This window comes from Sprattus sprattus (assembly GCF_963457725.1).
Source record: "Sprattus sprattus genome assembly, chromosome: 4".
Classification (NCBI taxonomy): domain Eukaryota; kingdom Metazoa; phylum Chordata; class Actinopteri; order Clupeiformes; family Clupeidae; genus Sprattus; species Sprattus sprattus.
The window spans coordinates 18,972,528-18,992,052 of record NC_137923.1 but is presented as its reverse complement, the minus strand read 5'-3'; the positions used below and the strand labels follow the sequence as shown (position 1 = coordinate 18,992,052).

The 19,525-nt window shown below is 42.1% G+C and overlaps 1 protein-coding gene across 5 annotated transcripts; it reads left to right on the top strand.

Annotated features, from left to right (window-relative positions):
* Positions 1-967: 967 nt before the first annotated feature.
* Positions 968-18,808, top strand: ranbp3b (RAN binding protein 3b). Of its 5 annotated transcripts, none has more exons than XM_080838131.1 (17): positions 968-1,004; positions 5,415-5,470; positions 5,606-5,642; positions 5,982-6,068; positions 6,982-7,053; positions 9,542-9,607; positions 10,563-10,667; positions 12,304-12,386; positions 12,716-12,811; positions 12,903-13,003; positions 13,105-13,180; positions 13,345-13,438; positions 15,967-16,142; positions 16,403-16,523; positions 16,782-16,924; positions 17,383-17,569; positions 17,668-18,808. In XM_080838131.1, the coding sequence occupies exons 1-17, from the start codon at positions 983-985 to the stop codon at positions 17,709-17,711; spliced, it is 1,566 nt and encodes a 521-aa protein (XP_080694257.1). In that variant the 5' UTR covers positions 968-982; the 3' UTR covers positions 17,712-18,808. The 5 variants fall into 5 exon arrangements, with proteins under 5 accessions (XP_080694257.1, XP_080694254.1, XP_080694253.1 ...); XM_080838128.1 differs by having other exon boundaries at positions 977-1,004; positions 10,575-10,667; XM_080838127.1 differs by having other exon boundaries at positions 977-1,004; positions 12,719-12,811.
* Positions 18,809-19,525: the final 717 nt, after the last annotated feature.

Here is a 19,525-nt window from a genome sequence, read left to right as displayed (position 1 = left end):
TTTAAAAGCCAGGAAGTAAATTACCTCTGCCATTGTTTATAGAGAATTCTTGACGGGTCTCTCATCTCCTCTAGGAGTGATGGATATTTTTAAAGCCTTTGCAGATCCAGGCGTGTGTTTACCTGGAGTTTTGCCGTAGGGGTAATGTCATACGCTTGTCAGGAAAACTGTTCTCTCAAGGTGCTCTTAATGTGCCTTTTCTTTCCCTTTGTAATATTTCCCCTTTCCCATGCAAAGAGGTGTTAGCCTACGAATCAGCTTTAAACCACGTAGAACTAAATAGGCTATGTATCATAAACTGGAAATCTTGAAAATACAAATTACGGTAACAACACTCCAGATAATTTGGATTTAACGGGAAATTGGATTAAGAATCTTCAGAGTTGGGAATAGATATTTAAATTGTACAACAGGGACATAACAATTACGTCCGGCTGTCTTGCAGCTTTAACAAGTCTACATTTAAATGAATCTGCCTTTCCATAAGCAGAGAAATTAGCATTCGTTTGAACTGTGAATAAAAACGAAGTCGTGGGCTTCCTTGCAACAAGAAGCACTATCCTAATTCATTAATGTCTTTGTAAACCACTCCACCTAGTGGTAGCTAGGTAGCCCACTCCAAACATTGAACTAGGCCACTGGGCTACTTATTCTCTAGATCCACGTAAAGACACTAAATACACAAACCTTGTGATGTTTGGGAAGAATTCAGTTTTTTCCCTTTACTTGTCTTTAAGATAATTCGTGACTAAAAGGAAATTAGCTCATGTTAATGTGTTTTTACAAAAAAATAGAACATGCATCTATATTTTTTCTTATTACTATTATTTTTGTGTTTTACACTCATTTACAAAATAATATTTCATGTAGACTTATAGTCGTAGTATGTTAAAGTGGATGCCTTTTAATAATAACCTTTGTTTCGGACTAGAAATAACACTCATGTGGCGCATTGCTTTGTGGGTGTGAGCGGCGAAGTAAAATGGCGGACTTGGCAAACGAAGGTAGGCATTGGTAATGAGTATTGATATAACAAAACAAAGAAATCATTTTGAATGCCAAGTTGGTAAAGGTTTTAATTTAATAAGGTATGTTAACACAACAGGTATGACCTTGCATTCAAGTATGGATTTGTAGTAGGGATTAACAAGACAGATGGGATGGCTAGTATGAAAATGCTGTTTAGCTAGCATTAGCTGATGCTATGTTGCCATCGACTATTACACTGGCTAGCCTGGTACAGATAACATTAGCATTGCTAGCGCACAGTTCATGGAAATGGCCAATTTGGCTTATCAACTAGCTATTCTAGCTAGCTTTACTTAGCTGTGTTCCCGGCCTTTCTTATCTTTGATTTTAGGCGGGGACTAGGGAAGCAGTGCAGTTAATGACAATTTAGATAGCTGGAACAAGTGCCGGTTGCACGTAAAACTGAGCCAGCAAGAGACAACACGCTACCTATACGAGGTATTTTATCATCTACTCAGTTCGCTTGCTATTGTAAACTTTACGTTCAATAGAAACGCCAGTGTTGTTGGCTATCCGGAGCTTACTTGAATAACGAAATACGCCCTGGACATTTGTTGGCTAGCTAGCCAGCTAGCCGATTATGTTAGTGGAAGGAGGTCATTAATACGTTGCGACTCAAGCAGGGAAATTTATAACAGTAATAATACATTTAATGTCATGATCAACTCTTTGTTAACCTTTTTTTTTTACTGGAATCTCGTTAGCAAGCTAGCCGCCTTGGTCGTCCAATGTGTTGAGCGGATTTTTGAATTGAACATCGAATGCTGGCAGGTAGTATAAGACTTAATTCATGCTTGGTGGCTTATTGTGTGATGGTTGGCCAAAAATAAGTAAACTAGACTGCTTTGGCGGCTCGTGGCTTTCTTGCTGCGAGGTCCAAGTTTACCTCGCCGTTCGCCAATGCCCTGTCGTTCAACAAACCAGCTAACTTAGCTAGGAACCCAATATTGATACCTGGCGCAAACAACATTGAAGGAATTCAGTTGCTTGCTTGCCACATGCAACCACGCTAGCTAGAAGAAGTTAGTGGGATGTAGCGTGGCTAAACTATCCAAATATTTCCCGCAACCTGTGCTTACTTAAGCCTTGATTAGCTAGTTTGGGGTGCGATATACAAAAGTTAGGCGACCCTGTCACTCATTTAGCGAGCTATCCTTATAATTTGAAATGTAACATTTTGTGAACGATGGACTTGGTCGCCTCAAGTTGTCATTGGTTTGTCCAGCTGTTTTGCCTGAAGCCAAGGTCTGTTTACACCAGGGCATCGATCAAGGGCGTATTTGTAAACCATAGATACTCGCGCACCCTCTTTTACCAGCTTGTTTAACAGAGCCATCATCTAGATACCCAACTTGGCGGTCTCAATATTATAACTTCGCCCGCTAGTTAGCTAGCATGGCACATGTTTGGCCCTACGAATTTTATAGGATTAGGCAGTGCTAGTTTAAATACGTGTTTTTTTCCCCTTCTGATGCTTTCATCATTGACTCTAGACTTCAAGGCAATACATTTTTAATATCTGATCGTTTGGATTGTGTAATTAAAGCAGTACTTGGCTGGGCTTTGCTTTAGAGATCAAGTCGGCCGGGCAAATTTGTGCAGACGCTTGCTACCTAATATCCTCCAGCTAGTAGAGCTTTACGGTAGCCAGGTCGGATACGCTAACCCACTGGATGTAACATCTTACCCTTGCAATCTGACAGCTCTGCCCTGGACATGAATACAGAATATTGTCATGACCTGTGATACATAATGTATGTAAATTAACTTCTGTACTCATGAATGAAATCGCCCTACCCAAATCAAGTTACAGTTGACATTCCCTATAATAATAATTTTCATTTAAAGATGGGCACAAAGGGGCAACATAGTGCCTTGGTGTTTGTCAGTGTTATAATAATTTCTGATGCTGCTATAAATACAGCAGGAGTTCCTGTCTATACTTTATCTATCGTTTTGCTACTTTCAACCTTGCTTACAAAACCAAAAACTGGTCTGTCAAGAGCAGCTTTTGTCTCCGGATTCTTTGATGTCTGGCATCGGTCCTGTAGCCATAAATATTTCATAAAGTTCCATCTATAGCTAGAGCTACAGGCCTAGAGAGACCGGGAAACTTATTTCAGTTCAATGTGGTTTTCCCTATAGGTCTGGATTCTAATTGTGGAAAAGCATAGACCATCCTTCCACCTTTTGATCCTACAGCAAACCTTTAGTCTTTGAGTTATTACCAATGTGGTATCGGACTTTTTCTGGAAGTGGAATCCAGACATCTATATTGATGTCCTTTATTTTGTTTATAATGTTTTTGAAGATGCTGTTCTGCAAAGCAGTGGTTTTTAACTCCGATAGCATTCTGCATGGTGGTGGTTAGGCCTGCAAAAGGCCAATGCAGTCATGGACAAAAATATTAGCACCCCTGCACTTCTGTCAGACTATGCACCACTACTCCCAGAAAATTGATGCAATTACAGATGCTTTTGTATTCACATGTTTATTTATTTAGTTTGCATTGTAAAAACACAAAAAATCTGAGAAATAATGCCAAATCTGACTGTATTCCACATAAAACTGCAAAAATGGACTGGACAAAATTATTGGCACTATCAAATTAATAATGGGTAGAACACCCTTACAAATAAAGAAATAAAGATACCTGAAATCAATTTCTTCCTGTAACCATGAATGAGGTGTCTTACACCTCTACTGGAATTTTGGACCACTCTTCTTTTGCCAACTGCTCCAGGTCTCACATTTGAAGGGTGCCCTCTCCCAACTACTGATTTGAGATCATGCCCCAGTTGTGCTATGGGATTAAGATCTGGACTTCTCTTGGGCACTTCAGAACCCTCCAGTGCTTTGTCTTAACCATTTCTGGGTGCTTTTTGAAGTGTGCTATGGGTCATCGTCAGAGGACATGGGTCTTCCAGCAGGACAGAGACCCAGCTTTCTGACGTTGGGCCCTACATTGCGCCCAAAAATGATTTGGTAGTCCTCAGATTTCCTGATGCCATGCAGTCAAGGCATCGGGTTCCAGAAGCAGCAAAGCAACCCTAAAACATCAGTCCAGCTCCACCATATTTGCCTGTAGGGACCGTGTTCTTTTCTTTGAAGGCCTCATTTCTTTGTCTGTAAACTGCTTTACCAAAAAGCTTTACTTTGGTCTCATCTGTCCACAGGACGTTCTCGCAGAATGATTTTGGCTTCCCAAGGAAGGTTTAGGCAAACTCCAGTCTGGCTTTTTTATGTCTCTGTGTCAGCAGTGGGGACCTTCTGGATCTCCTACCATAGCATCCCATTTCATTCAAAAGGCGACGGATAGTGCGAGCTTACACCGTTGTTCCCTGTGTCTGCAGGGTAGCTTGAATTTATTTGGAAGTTGTTCTAGGTTTTTTATCCACCATTCAAACAATCTTTTGTTGCATTCTGTCATCAATTTTTCTCTTCCTTCCACATCCAGGGAGGTTAGTGACAATGCAATGGCCTGTTTAATTATTGATGACACTGCTCACAGTGGACACAGGAGCCTTTAAGATCTCTGGAGATGGACCTGTAGCCTTGAGATTGTCCATGCTTTTCTACAATTTTGGTTCTCAAATCCTCAATTTCCTCAAGAGACAATTCTGTGCTCTTCTTTCTTTTCTCCATGCTCAGTGCGGTATACACAGACACACAACACAAAGGTTGAGTCAACTTTGCTCCATTTAAACTGGTTGCAAATGTGATTTCTATATAACCAGCATCTGTAGCTTGCCACAGGTGAGTTTAAATAAAGATAAAAGGAGAATTACATGCTTGAAATACAATTATATCTTAACATTTTGAAAGGGTGCCAATCATTTTGTCTAGTCCACTTTTGGACATTTGTGTGGAATAATGTCAGATTAGGCTTTTCTTCTCTGCTTTTTTGCATGCAAACAATATAAATCAACATGTAAATAACAAAGCATTTGTATTGCGAAATCTTTCTGGGAGAATTGGTACATTATCTGACAGAAGTGCAGGGGTGCCAATATTTTTGTCCATGACTGGTAACGGTAGCCTTGTGTCGACTGTGCAACAATAAAGAAGGGTATTTTGCACACAAAACATGTCTGATGTGAGGAAACGAAGAAATCAATTTAAGTGGGATTGTCACCTCCTATTACGTGTTTTGGTCCCATTTAATTTGCATTTTACATAGAGGTGAAATGTGTTTGGCTAATAACTTGCATATGCATGATGTGCAGTTTAATGCTAAAGGCAGGATTGGTGGAAGATATATCCTCTGTGGCCATCCTGCTAGTCTTTCTCTGTGAGAACATTGGTAAGATGCACCTGTTTGTGGTTCATCTATCTTTACTATATTTTAGTTTATCTCACTAACACTCCATTTTCTTCCCAAACAGATAAGCCTGCCATAGCCCCTCCAGTGTTTGTCTTTCAGAAAGATAAAGCACAGAAGGTGAGTCTGAACACTATCCTCCAGTCACTCAAGGGGCTCTTTGTTGAGCGGAGTGTGTAAAAAAAAAAATTGCCATTTTTTTTTTTTGTCTCACTTGCCTCACTCACCTGATGGACCCTGTGTCTTTTCTTTCAGCGATCAGCTGATGGATCGAGTGCAGAAGATGGAGAGGGTGTGTGTGTTTATATGTTTTTTTTATATTTTATTGTGCATTGAGGTATGTGAATAGGCATGTCCTTTTGGAGAGAGATGGGCCTGAGTTTCCCATTAAAAACTGTGCCTTGTCTTCATTTCACCTCCTGAATGTAGCCTGTCTTAATGGGTTAATACCAGGGCATGTATATTAGTGTTCACTTTCAGTACCTCTCGTTTGAAATGTACGTGACGTTACATACCATCTCCTCAGTAGCAAAGGGTAGTTTAAGTGTAAGCTATTGTAATTTAATTGGCTTGCTTTTTTTGTGCTTTTTTTTTTTTTTCCATTGACGCTTGAAAAGTATTTATGTTTCAGATTCGGAACGGGAGGAGAGTGATTACTGTCCTCCGGTCAAGAGAGAAAGAACATCATCTTTAACACAGTTTCCTCCGTCTAACTCAGGTGAGCATGGACACTACAGCAGGGTTCAGAGGTGGAATAAGTATGCACTTCACACTGCTCTTTGCAGCTGTGAGTGCTTTACCCAGCCTGTGAATGTGTGTTTGCATTCGGGATGCAAAAAAAATGTTTGAAGACATGAATATGTGGATGAGGAAGCCTCAGAAAAGGATACAACATGTGGTATTGGGCAGTGTTGTTTGCTTAACAAGAGGTCTGAAAAGGGAAGCTGAAGTTACTCAAGCCTTAGCATGGTGCAACATTATGCAGCATAAATGATTCACAGGAAATCACAAATAAAATAGCATTCCCATTTTCACTGTGACTGAATTGGCCTGAGACATTGGAAATGCTGTTCTGTCATGTAATATCTCTCAGTAGAGCTTTTTTTTCGGTAAAGCTTGAGATTTTATATGTTGTGATTGCATATTAACCTTCCAGTGTAAGCAGTGTCCTACTCTAGTGTTTTTAAAGGAAATTACCAGGCATGCCCTTTTTAAGAGGTGATATGAAATTGTGGTTTACTGTGGTAAAAAGGAAGACATTCCAAATCCTTGACGCTTATTGTGAGATACTTTAATAGTGTTCCTGTTAGTTTTACTTGTTTGTCCTTCAGACTTGAGTCTGTATTTTGATCTGTGTTTTTGAATTTAAGTAACTCTGTTTGCTTTTTAGCCCCTATTTAAAGTATTGACCTGTCTGACCCATTCCTCTGCCCTACTCTCTCTCCCTCCTACTCCTGTTGTACTCTCTTCTCTCTCTCCAACCTTTTATACCTGGTATCTTTCCTTCTCTGAACTTTTCTGTTCTCTCTCTTCTCTCCCTATTACCACTATCTTAACTCTTCTTCTTGACTTCTCTCCTATCTTTTTTTTGTCTTCTGTTTTCATCTCTCTTCCTTCTCTTCTCTCTGCAGTTTCAAAGAATAATGTGTTCATGCCGTCAAGTTTCTGCCAGTCACCTACTGGGAACTCAGACTCAGAGCCAGGTGAGGTGTTGTGTTTTGCTTACTTAAAACTACAGTCTCACCAAGCTCGCGCACACACACTGTGTATCGAACAGGGAAATGCTCTCAAGGCTTCTCTACAAGTTAATTGCTTAGGTGGTGTGCTGGAAGCCTGTCACTGGCCCTGTGGTGCAGTGGAAACTGCATAGCATTCTGAGACACAGTGGAGTTTTTTTTGGTGAGGATTGTGTCTTTGTTTGTGAAGCCTTCTCTAGCTGTCTCAGTTGGTAAAGGGATTTGGCCATTTAGATAATAGCTTAGCCATGTCTTCATTGTGGTCGGTCTGTTTTTTTTTTCGACAACCGTAAAAACGAACTACATTCATACAGAGCCAGGCGCACTCTGGAGTAACCATGGTGACTGCTTCAGTTAGTGGTGAGAGCAAGGGAGAATAGGAACAAGAGAAAGATTGAGGGAGGGAGAGTGAGCAAGAAAGAGGCTGGAAAGAGAGGAGACAAGAAAATGCTCGGAGGGGCTCGTGTGCATGTCTCTTTCCGGCACCTTTCGAGACAAAGGGAAGTGGCTGGCAGGCATCGTGGAGCAGAGCGAAGAGAGGAGCCGACCAGAGCTGTGCTGCCAGCCGGAGTTGAGGCAGAAAATAGCACTGAGGGAAGTGGTTCAAGTTGAAAGGAATGTGCATGTGCAGAAGTAGGCTTCCAGACCCGAGGAGGATATTTTCAGAGACTCTTTACTTTACTCGGAAGTGCTCTGCAGTGCTCTTCCTGGTTCATTAGGGTTGTCAATGTGCAGGGCCTGTGGGGTGGATGCCACTGGCACATTCCTTCGAGATATGTGGATAATGTGGAGACCAAGGCTTTCACACCACACAGGCGTTTCTATGAATGGCCACAATGACTGTAGGACCTGTGACCTTAACGTGTTACTTGATGAATTGTATGACGGACTGGAGACTAGATTAGGTTTTCAGGTCCACTGGCCTCGTTAATCTGGTCACTGGTAGATTAGTGTAAAGAAGGAAAGCAACTGTTACAGGAATCAACGCTGTGTGCTGGTGTGGAATGTTATGTTGAAGGGAGATATGACATTTGATTCTGTGTTGAAGTTGATGCTTAAGAGGCTGTAGTGCTGAAAGAAGGGTTTGGCGTGTCACGTCAATGTAGTCTTGGAATATTTGTTGTTCTTCTTTGCTTCATGCCAAATCATTCCACAGACTATTAAGTGTCCTGTTTCGATAGCACTCCAGTGGACTTAAATCAGTGATGAGCAAAGAGGAGTGGTAAGGTAGCTGCTAAAATGAAGTGATTAAGCTAGTTTTGACCTGAGTACCGGTTATTGCAGTGTTCCCTACTCACACGGGTACACACCTAAGACAATGTGATTGGATTATTGAAAATAGAAGAATTTAGGCCTAAATCCATAGGTTTAAACAGAATGCATCATTGTATTATTTCAAAGGGCAGACATGTAAAGGATTGTTTGTACTGCATTATCCATGTACTATGCATGAAATGGATATAACACCACATGAGAGAGAACCATTTCTGATGTGAATGAGTACTCTCATGTTCCAGAAGCCCACCCAGTGTGTTATGATGACTGGGCATCAAAACATCTTGCCACACAATACAGAGTTAGCAGTGGTTTTGGACCACGCCAGATGAAGCACTTAAAGTGCAGGATCAGGCTGACACCCACACTATTGGACCAACCCTAGTGCTTACAAATGGTATTCCATCTTGTGAAGTATGTTTAACATGCAGACACATGTTGCCCAGGCCTAACATACCTCTGATTCAACCACAGCTACACAGGGAAGACGTGTTTTTGACATTTTGTCACAAAACCACCAGCTGTGGTTAGGTTTGGGTCATTTTTGTTTGGGGCTTTGGATAATTTCACTCAAGTCTTACCATTTGTGTACTGTTAATGTTGTGTTTGGGCTGTGTAAACTGCTATCAGCTACAATCACATGTACATAACACATTCTCAGTCAATTCACTGTTGGCTTCCATTTGCCGTACCTTGGGACTAGCACAGATGAGACCTAGATGTGATGTCAGGCTGTAACCACTGAAAGCCTGATCCTGATCCTGCACTTTTAAGTGCTTTACCTGGTATGGTCCAATGTCCTTGCTCATTCTGTTCTAAGATTCATTTGGGACTAGAAAAGCTATGGCAAAGATGTGAAGTGTGGCTCTACTACTGAACTGAACTACTGAATGTACATGTTGTTCATGGAAGCTCAACTCTCACACACCCAACTGGTTGATGGACCATACATGATTAGAGCTGTTGATGTATTGCAACACCGCAAATGAATTGAAGATATGATGAGTGACTTGCAGTATTGTACATTCAGATAGGCCCATTCAAATTGTTTTGCAGTACTGAACAGAAATGTTTTATCAGAATGTGAGATCCCTGGATATTAGACCCATGGCAGTGGTGGTGTTGCCAGCTAACTATAACCGCTAAGCTCTTATCTGATATCTCTCTGGTCCTTCCTCAGAGGAGAAGCCTGTGGGATTTCGCCTGAAGCCTCCAACACTCATTCATGGACAGGCACCCAGCACAGGTAAGAGTGCTCACCAAGGCAGTGTCGTGTCTATCATATGCTATAGAAAACCAAGCAGAGTACACCCGTCAACGCTCTCTGAGCTAACAGACATGAGAACCCTTTAAGAAGGATCTGATTTCAGGCAAGGGAATTAAGCTCCTTGTTTTGCTCTGTTGTTCAATCAGATGGTGTTTTTCCCAGACAGTTTTGAGTGTGTGTATTTGGGGTGGGAGAGGAGCAGGGATGGATGTTATTGGATGTGTGTTTAAGGCCTAGTTCCCACATACATCGCAAGTTGTTTATTTGATGCTAATTATCGTAACCACATTGGTGTGGTGGGAATGGGAGCCAGTGTCGTTGATACCGTGAAGTTGAACAGTTAATCTATCCACTTGAGACCGAGTAACATCAACAACGATCGTTTACCCCGGCTCAAGTGACAATGCGAGCCACAAGATTCCTGTCTTTGAGAAGGGGGAGGTGGGGACCTTTCCCCCTTCAATCACTACATTTATATTAGAGTTCCCCCATTATGACCCATTATTTGTCTCAGGATTGTTAAATTTATGTGTTAAGCCATTTAACATAACTAGCAAGTGGTTGTGATCACTTTGACCTCGCGACTGTCTTTTATCAGTAAGCTTATTTTGAGAAATTACTTTGTTTCAGGCAGTTCTGCAAACGGTGTTGCCTGATTGCTATGGTTACCTTGTTGCCATGCTAGCTAGCCAGTTAGCTAGAACACTTTGTAACGGTTGATGGCTTGAGCAAGCAATACATATGGGTGGGGAAGGTTGAGGCCCCATGTGGGGGGAGAGAGAGGTCAGGGCTGAACATCATGTGTGTGAGTGTCTGTAGGATGGAGCAGGTTTGAATGTAGGGATGGGTGTCTGTATTTGTTCTGGGGGTGGCAGGGTTGAGCGTGAAGCTCAGCGCTGTGGGGCGTTCAGCTACAGATCCAATCCATTAGCAGGTTCTTTTCCAGGCGTGCCGAGCCAGAAGCCCAAGGAGCAGCAGCGCAGCGTCCTCCGGCCCGCCGTCCTCCAGGCGCCACCCGCCAAGACCTTCACAGAGTCCAGTGAGTATCACCGCGCACACACAGTCTCCGTTTTGCTGTTCTAGTTGAGTAGGTTTGACATGCACGCATGCTTTTACGCACACACTCACACACTCACACACTCACACACTCACACACTCACACACTCACACACTCACACACTCACACACTCACACACTCACACACTCACACACTCACACACTCTGACCTGAACTATTCCTTACAAACTGTAGTCACACTCTAAGGCACTTCATTCAGTGGGACTGACTCACAGACACACACACACACACACACCAATGTATGAACATCAGCTGTTCAGGAAGGTGGGTCATTCTGGCACATTAACATAGTCAGTCAAATGCTTTTACGTAATAATGTAATGCGTCGAATGTAGTGTGAATTAGGGATGCAAATTATCGATTAATTCATTAATCATTAGTTGATAATCTTATCGATCGACTTTCGATTAATTGATAAGCGGCGTTTTTCACCTGAGTTTCAGTGCTTCAATAGGGCCTTTACAAATATCAGCTAAATAGTTGAGTTATTATATTACATTACATTATGATAATTCTATTCTATTCTACATTCCTCAAGTTATTATGCATTAGGAAAAGAAAGCAGAAAAGTTTTTTTTATGGTATAACAAAATACATTCTTTAATTTAAAACAAAGAAATAAATGATGGACTGGCTCAGTTCTTGCATTTGAAACAGACATAAAAAAAAAGAATAGAAGAAATTAAATAGAGAGCCAAACAGAATATTATTGAGCCTATCTTGTAACATATGTAATCTTGTATCTAACTTGTGGATAGATTATGAAGAAACTGCATCTAGGCTATTACAAGCTAAATAGCAAACACAACTCTCTGAAGTTTAACTCGCGCTCACGTTAGTGAGGGATAGAGTAGTTACATTCTTAATGGCAAGCCATCAGGCAAAGGTAAGCTAGCCCGCTAACGAGCTAGGTATCTAATATCATTAAGCCTGAGTGAGCTAGTCCGCTATCAAGCTAAATAGCCAACTCAACTCTTACTTACTTACTAACTCTCATGAGCCAAACTCGCGGGCACACGTTAGCGCGGGAGTAGACAGAGATATTCATATTCATAGCAAGGTGAGCTAGCCCGCTAACGAGCTAGGTAGCTAACTCTATGAAGTCTAGGTGAGCTAGCCCGCTAACGAACTAATAGCTAACCTGAGTTTTAAGACTACAGCCTGAACTCGCGGCAGTAACCAGGTGAACTGGTGGTGCCATGCAGGACAGCAGCATGCACAGTGTTCAAATGATAACTGAGTGAGCTAGTGGAACTATTGTATTTCAATACCGCATTACACAGAGAACATTTGACTTCTTTGCCTGAATTAACAATGTTGAAGTGGTCCCACACCGCACTTCTTTTCGCTCGCTTCATTTTGTTTTCAACCGGTCTCTCGCGCTAGCGCCCTCTAGCGATTAATCGTGATTAATACATTTTGATCGAGCAACCTCTTAATCGACAATTAATCTAAAGTCGATTAATCATTTGCATCCCTAGTGTGAATACATGAATGTTTGCTCCAGCTGTTCACCACTGCGGATATGTGCTGTGCAGGTAATGGTCAGAAGGCTTGTTTTGTAAACCTGTCCTAACCTGACTTTTTAACCACTGTAGATTCGAGTTGTGGGACGAATGGCGTGGGAACACTATCAGACGGAGACATCAACCAGAACAATGGAGAAAAATCGGACAAACAGGTGACGAGAGTTGGATGCAATTTTCACTCTAACTGGGATCAGTCATGTGATTTATGCATTGTACATCGCAATGCACTTTAACTTATATTTAGTATTTTCATGTATTATTATGTGTGTTATATTCGGTGATGACTGGGCAGGTGAATATTGTGCGATGCCCTCGAAGGGTTATAGGAGATATACGATACTCGGATATGTGCTGATATGAAACGCACATTCCTCTGCTGTACGTTTGGCTGCTTTATAGTTCATGGAGTGCTCTTGTGAACAGCAGTGCTTTACAAATGCACTTCAGTTACTTTTTGGTGAGCACTCGTCTCTGTCCTCAGCAGAATGATGACAATGACCATGGGTGTGAGCAGAAGAAGGATTCAGTCTCAGAGTCCAGTTTTGTGTTTGGCCAGAATATCAGAGAACGGGCCAAGGTGAGGCTTTCCTGCCTGCCTTGGCTACATGTCTAGTGAAAAGATCGTTTGTGGTCTGTTCACAGCTCTATCAATGTTTGTCTCTCCTTAGGTGGAAGAGAACAGTACAGCCAATGAGACGAAAGACTCTGCCAGGCGGGATTCCCAGTCAGGTGGAACCAACTACTTTCTGCAGTACATAGGTACCCCCAGGTAAGGACTGTTTAAAAATTATCTAAATATAGACAGAATAAAACTGTTTCCTATCTGGATATAAGTGCTCAGTAATACAAATATTATTTCTGGCTTTTTAGCTCTCAGAAGGCCACAAACAACACAGACAAGGAGGCCAAGTTTGTCTTTGGGCAGAATATGTCTGACCGAGTGTTGGTGAGTTGATGTTTTCACAAGGGGCGGGCCCTTAGGACATTTTTTCACTCATTCATTTTGTTCTACTTTAAACATATACTGCATTCTTTTGCCTAAACAAACAGCCAGCTTAAAGTGTAGAGGAACATTCTTCAAAATGTGTGTGTGTGTGTGTGTACTTGCAGAGTCCCCCTAAAGGTGGCGAGAGTGTGGAGAGCAGTAGAGACAGTCCGGCTCCTGTATCTGAGCCCTCCTCACAGGAGGCCACACCTGAGAAGGGTAAGACCTCTCTTATCTAGTACATTTCTTGTTCTAGTATAGAGTGGGATGCACCCTGGCACATTGAGGCAAAAGAGATCTTATGACGCTCTTTTGATGTAAATACATTTGTGAAGGCTTCGGTTAGGTGTCATATATATATATACAGCCGCGGAAAAAATTAAGAGACCACTTCAAAATTATCAGTTTCTCTGGTTTTACTATTTATTGGTATGTGTTAAAGTAAAATGTACATTTTAGTTTTATTCTATAACCTACTGGCAACATTCCTACCAAATTTCAAATAAAAATATTGTCATTTAGATCATTTATTTGCAGAAAAATGACAATTGGTCAAAATAGCAAAAAAGATGCAGTGTCTTCAGATCTCGAATAATGCAAAGAAAACAAGCTCATATTCATTTTTAAACTACACAATACTAATGCTTTAACTTAGGAAGAGTTCAGAAATCAATATTTGGTGGAATAACCTTGATTTAAAATCACAACTTTCATGTGTCTTGGCATGCCCTCCACCAGTCTTTCACATTGCCGTTGGGTGACTTTATGCTACTCCTGGCGCAAGAATTCAAGCAGCTCGGCTTCTTTTCATGGCTTGTGACCATCCATCTTCCTCTTGATCACATTTCAGAGTTTTTTTTATGGGATTCAGGTCTCGAAATTGGGCTGGCCATGACAGGGTCCTGATCTGGTGATACTCCATCCACACCTTTACTGGCCTGGCTGTGTGGCATGGAGCATTGCCCTGCTGGAAAAAACACTTCTCAGAGTTGGGGAACATTGTCAGAGCAAAAGGAAGCAAGTTTTTCTTCCGGGACAACTTTGTACTTTGCCTGGCCGAGGTTTGTAAAAGACCATAAGGATTGAACCAAAGCCGACTGGAGGGTCTCCTAGTTCGTCTTCTCTGATGAGTCCAATTTCACAGTAGGTGCAAGACTCTGTGGCTTGTAGGCCTCTCCAGGTCTCCGTCTAACCATCAGACGACCAAGTGTTGGGCAAAGCTGAAAATTGGACTCATCAGAGAAGACGAACTAGGAGACCCTCCAGTCCGCTTTGGTTCAATCCTTATGGTCTTTGGACACAGATCAACAATGCCGAGAGGAAACGAGATATCCGAGAACATCCGGAAGGTACTGACAGCCCATCAGTCTTGGGAAAGCTATAAGACCATCTCCAAAAGATTCCAGCTCCATCCATCCATCCAAGACAAATCATTTAGAAATGGAGGGCATTCAACATGACCGCATTTCTGCCTAGCTTTCCCAAGACTAATGGGCTGTCAGTACCTTCTTCCTGATGTTCTCGGATATCTCGTTTCCTCTCGGCATTGTTGATCTGTGTGGTTACACCTTGGCACTACAGTAGTTTGGTTGGTTTCCTCTCTCTTTTAATCTGTGTTGCCCAAACCTTTCCCTAAGGATGTCTCAGCTGATCGGTTTGCTTAATTGACTAATTAAGCACCCAAATAGGTTTCACCGAATCTGTTACCTGCTTGACTTTACCAATTCAGCTGGGGGTTCACTTACTTTTGAAATGTACTAATTCCATGTTTCATGTAGTTTTTTGGCTACTCAAACAATTCCCTCCAAACAAGTACATGCAAATGATAAACATAAACCTGACATTTCATCTATGGAAAATTGGTGATGAAAAAAATGAAAAATCATGGTAAAACAACAGAAAACTCATAAGTGCTCAAGGGGTTCACATACTTTCAAGTGGCACTGTATGTATGTATGTATATATATATATATATATATATATATATATATATATTTATATATATGCAAAACCAGTCGTAAAGTTCCTTTGTGCATTTGAACCTACTGAAGGAAAAGCATGGTTTCTGATGCTTTTTTGCAGCTCTTCATTATTAGGGTAGAAAATGTTATCACATAGTGTCAAGATTTAATAATTGGCTTCAGTATGAAAAGCCTACAATTATCATTGGCCTGAGATGTATCCCTCTTGCCTGTGTTTTACTACCAGTGTACCTCCAGATATCCAGACCCACTTAGACACTGCTCAAGGCTGCATCCAATCTTGCAATATGATTGTAGAATAACAGGTTGCAGATGGGTTTTGTGGTGTGCATGTTGGGCTGAGGGATCTGTCTGTATCTCTGGTGACTCATCTCTCTAGAGGTCCTCACAGTGCCACGTAGCGGATTGGAAGCTTATCCTGTCGTTTGGTGCCATAGATTTGGAGATTTTAAGCCATTAGATTTAGTGCTGTAGCTTCTTGTGCCATGATGAAGGTGATTGAGTGTGCTCTCTGCTATGCCATCACCTGTCCTTGCAGCAGTGGCCAGTAGCTGGACCAAGCAACTGGTCAACCGTGTTAAAAAGAATAATGTTTTGAATTTTTCCTGTTGAAACCATACTTTTGGCATTGTTACCTCGCTGACTTTAGTCTCACATGGCTTATGGGATGCCCAGCTTTGCCCATGGTTTTGGTGCTTTTAGGTTTTGTGCTTTAGGTTTTGGTGTCAGGGCCTATTCAATTAATTTGCTGTTTGCTTTTCCCAGCACCAGCAGCAGTACCAACAGCAGCAGCAGCAGCCTCAGCAGCAGCATCAGCCAACAGCGTGGCCGAGTCTCTGGAAGAGTCAGCAGCAGCCTACACCAAAGCCACGGCCAAGAAGTGCATTCTGGAGAAGGTGGAGGTGCGGACCGGGGAGGAGTCTGAGAGCAATGTGTTACAGGTGGGTTACAACTACTCTGTCCTGTGCTGCACCTAGCCCCCCCCCCTTCTCCCCAGTCCCTCAATGAAATCATAGCATGTGCTGTTCCCTTTTAAAGTCCACGTTCCATCTCTTCTGCCACCATGTGAATCATAATGCGTTTGTAACTCGCACAGATGCCTGTATTTAAACTTGTCATAACCTTTTAAAGATGTGATTTTGTTTGTGGACACTGTACTGATGATCCCCAATGCCTGTCTGGCGACGGTCATCCTCCACAGATGCAGTGCAAGTTGTTTGTGTTCGACAAGACGGCACAGTTGTGGATCGAGCGAGGCAGAGGCCTGTTGCGGCTCAACGACATGGCCTCCACCGAGGACGGCATGTTACAGTCCAGATTAGGTATGGCTGGCGCTCCTAATCCCGTCTGGTCAGTGGTATTTACCCAGACTGGGAGAGAGCAAGTGGTAATCAGTACTTAATCTGCGATCCTTTTGTTTTCTTTTCTCCCCCCGCCTTATTTGCTGTCTTTCTCACCTGGGTTTCCACCCTGTGTTGTGCTGTCTCTGTCTCTGTCTCTCTCCTGCTCTCTTCCTGTGAGGTTCTCTTCTCTTTCCCCATTCTCACTTTTCTGTCTTTGTCTCCCTCCGTCCCCCTCAGTGATGCGTACCCAAGGCAGCCTGCGTCTGATCCTCAACACTAAGCTGTGGCCTCAGATGCAGGTGGATAAGTCCAGCGAGAAGAGTGTGCGCATCACCGCCATGGACACCGAGGACCAGGGGGTCAAAGTCTTCCTCATATCGGTTAGCAGGACAAACAAGCAACACTGCCTCTTTCCTCTGCTTTCATAGTGATGATTTGGTGAAAACTAGCTTTTAGGGTAAAGAAAAGTTGACCTATAAGTTAAGACATTTTTTGGGCCTGTCATAAGGCGCCACTTTCTGTCCATAACTTGGAGAGATTTCTTCTCTTATTTCACCATCAGCAAGACAGGATTAACTGTTGGGTGAAACTAGCTGACAGTACAGCAGCGTGCATTTATCATGACGAATAAAGGATTCTGTTTCTATATGCAATTTGTGGCAGAAACGCCTTTTAATCTTGTTCTGGATGGTTATGATTTAAAAATCAATTCAGCCAAATGACTAGGCCTGCGGCATCCTCAGCATACCATACTTGGGTATAAAATTGTAGTTGACCAGTAAGTGAGTTGAGTTTCATGACTGATGTTGACTGGCATTTCTCTTTCTCTGTGGCCCAGGCCAGCTCTAAGGACGCAGGGCAGTTGGCAGCTGCGCTGCACCACCGTATCCTGGCCCTGAAGAGCCGAGCGGATCAGGAGCCTGAATCTGCGCCGCTAGGTCCCGAGCCAGAGGTGCCCCAGTCAAACGAGGACGACAGCGATGACGAGCCCAAAGGCGCAGTAGGGGCCACGGCCAACACCAGCGGTAAATCTACTCTCACTCACTCACCCGGCATACAGCCATTCAGTGGGCACGACCTTAGACTTGTTTCTGACCAGCTAACCCTATCTCTCTCCCTGCAGGTACCTCTGAAGGAGGGGAAGCCCAGGAAGGTGGGGGGACATAGCACCTCTGGCGTCTGCCTGCGAGGAAGCTGCTGTACAGGGATTTTTTTTTTTTTTTCGAGCAGGCATCTCTGTGGACAGCCCTCAACCAACATGGGTCCCTCAGACTAGTGCAGTCCAGTGGATAGTAGAAGTCTAACCGTGTCGGAATCTGTCACCCAACTTGTGCAGTTTTTTTCCCCCTCTTTTTTTCCTCTGCATTTAAATGTAAATCTGGATTTTTGGATATATCAGTTTGTGTTATTTTTGTTGTCTCTTGTTTGGTTCATTTTTTGACTGCAAGAAAAAAAGACTTTTCCATTTTGGTTTAGGACTTGGATACTCATCATATTGATGAGTGCGAGGGAGTTCCTCTACATTTTAAATACGGCACATGTTTCTAAATATGGGACCTTTTTTTATTCTTCGCAAAGCCACAGCTCGTTCTCACCTGGGACCTTCCAAAAGGATGACTCACTCATTGTTGACCAGTCGTGTCGCTAATGGTTACAGTACCATCAATCTTCCTCCCCATATCCTCTGTCTCCTCTATTTCATCAACATTCACTCAAATTCTAATTTATTTTTCTGACTAATGTTTTTCACACATCTACATACATATGCACTGGTTAGTAGGATAAGCCAATACCATATAGTCCTCCACAGTGGTAGTTAGATCTATTTCTTATTGGCGTGTTGAATAAAGAGATGAAAACCAACCACACAGGATCGCATGCTCTAAGTTTCTGGTCCAAGGCTTATGGGCACGAGCATCTCATCCCTCGCAGTGTGTATGGACTTCATTTTTGTTTCTGGATTTAATGTCCACCAACTGTTGCAATTCATTTGGTCAGGTTTTTTTTTTTCAGTCTTTCGGATATTTGTTTTCTTTCCAATATTTCTTAATTTCATCTTTTTTATTGATATATTAACGTTTTATTCATTTTCACAAATCAAGTTGGAATGAAGGTTTATTTTGTGTGCTAAGAGTTTGAGTGAAAAAAAATACCTGTCTGTTCTACCCTTGAATGTCCTGTTAATTTCATATAACACCATTTAATAGGATCCCATGCTTCCTACACTCTTTACAAAATAAATCTTTAAAATCAGACAAATGAAATGGTTCCCGGAAATTATCTTGTTTCTGACCAAGATAAGAACGGAGATTTGCCTCAGTTTTATTCATGCAGTTTATTTTTGACCTAGGGTGTATTCCAAGTTCGTGGTTTAGTGACAGATCTGGGTACGTTAACTCAAAGCAAGTGTTAAACCTCCTAAAAAAAGAACTCTGGTGACTTGTTTTACAAGGACAATTAAGCCATGTTTGTCACTTAACCTCATACTTGAAATACACTGAAAGGAGGTCTGTGTGTGTCAGCATATTTGAACTCCTAATTTCCACTACTTTTATTTATTTTGGAAAGACCTGCAGACATGGCAAACTGGTTTAACAAAACGTAGTAGTTCCTCTAATAACCTCCAGGTGGTAGTGTGGACCTAGAACAGGGCAAAGCAGACTGAATTGCACCAAACCCTCTAAACTGATACCTTAAATGGAATTGATTGAAAATGTATGTTTTATTTTTACAACAGTCATAGTCATCAACAGACTGAGATCGAAGTGTCTAGTATACACCATGAATGTCCAAGCATGGTGTAATGTACATGATACTGAGAGGCAAGAGGAAAAGCCATCTCAAAAGGACTAATTTTCATCCATAGGTGTATTTCTACCTTTCCTAAACATGGGATTCCAGCTGCTAGACAGTAACCCACAGGTCTACCTTTACTATACTACTGCAATTCCTCACGAGCCACAGGAGGCCTCCTAAATCCT

Coding starts and splice junctions, on each gene's coding strand:
- ranbp3b (XM_080838131.1), top strand. CDS start 983: ATGGCGGACTTGGCAAACGAAG. Junction 5,643..5,981: donor GAGTGCAGAAGATGGAGAGG/GTGTGTGTGTTT, acceptor TTTATGTTTCAG/ATTCGGAACGGGAGGAGAGT. Junction 17,570..17,667: donor GGCCACGGCCAACACCAGCG/GTAAATCTACTC, acceptor CTCTCCCTGCAG/GTACCTCTGAAGGAGGGGAA.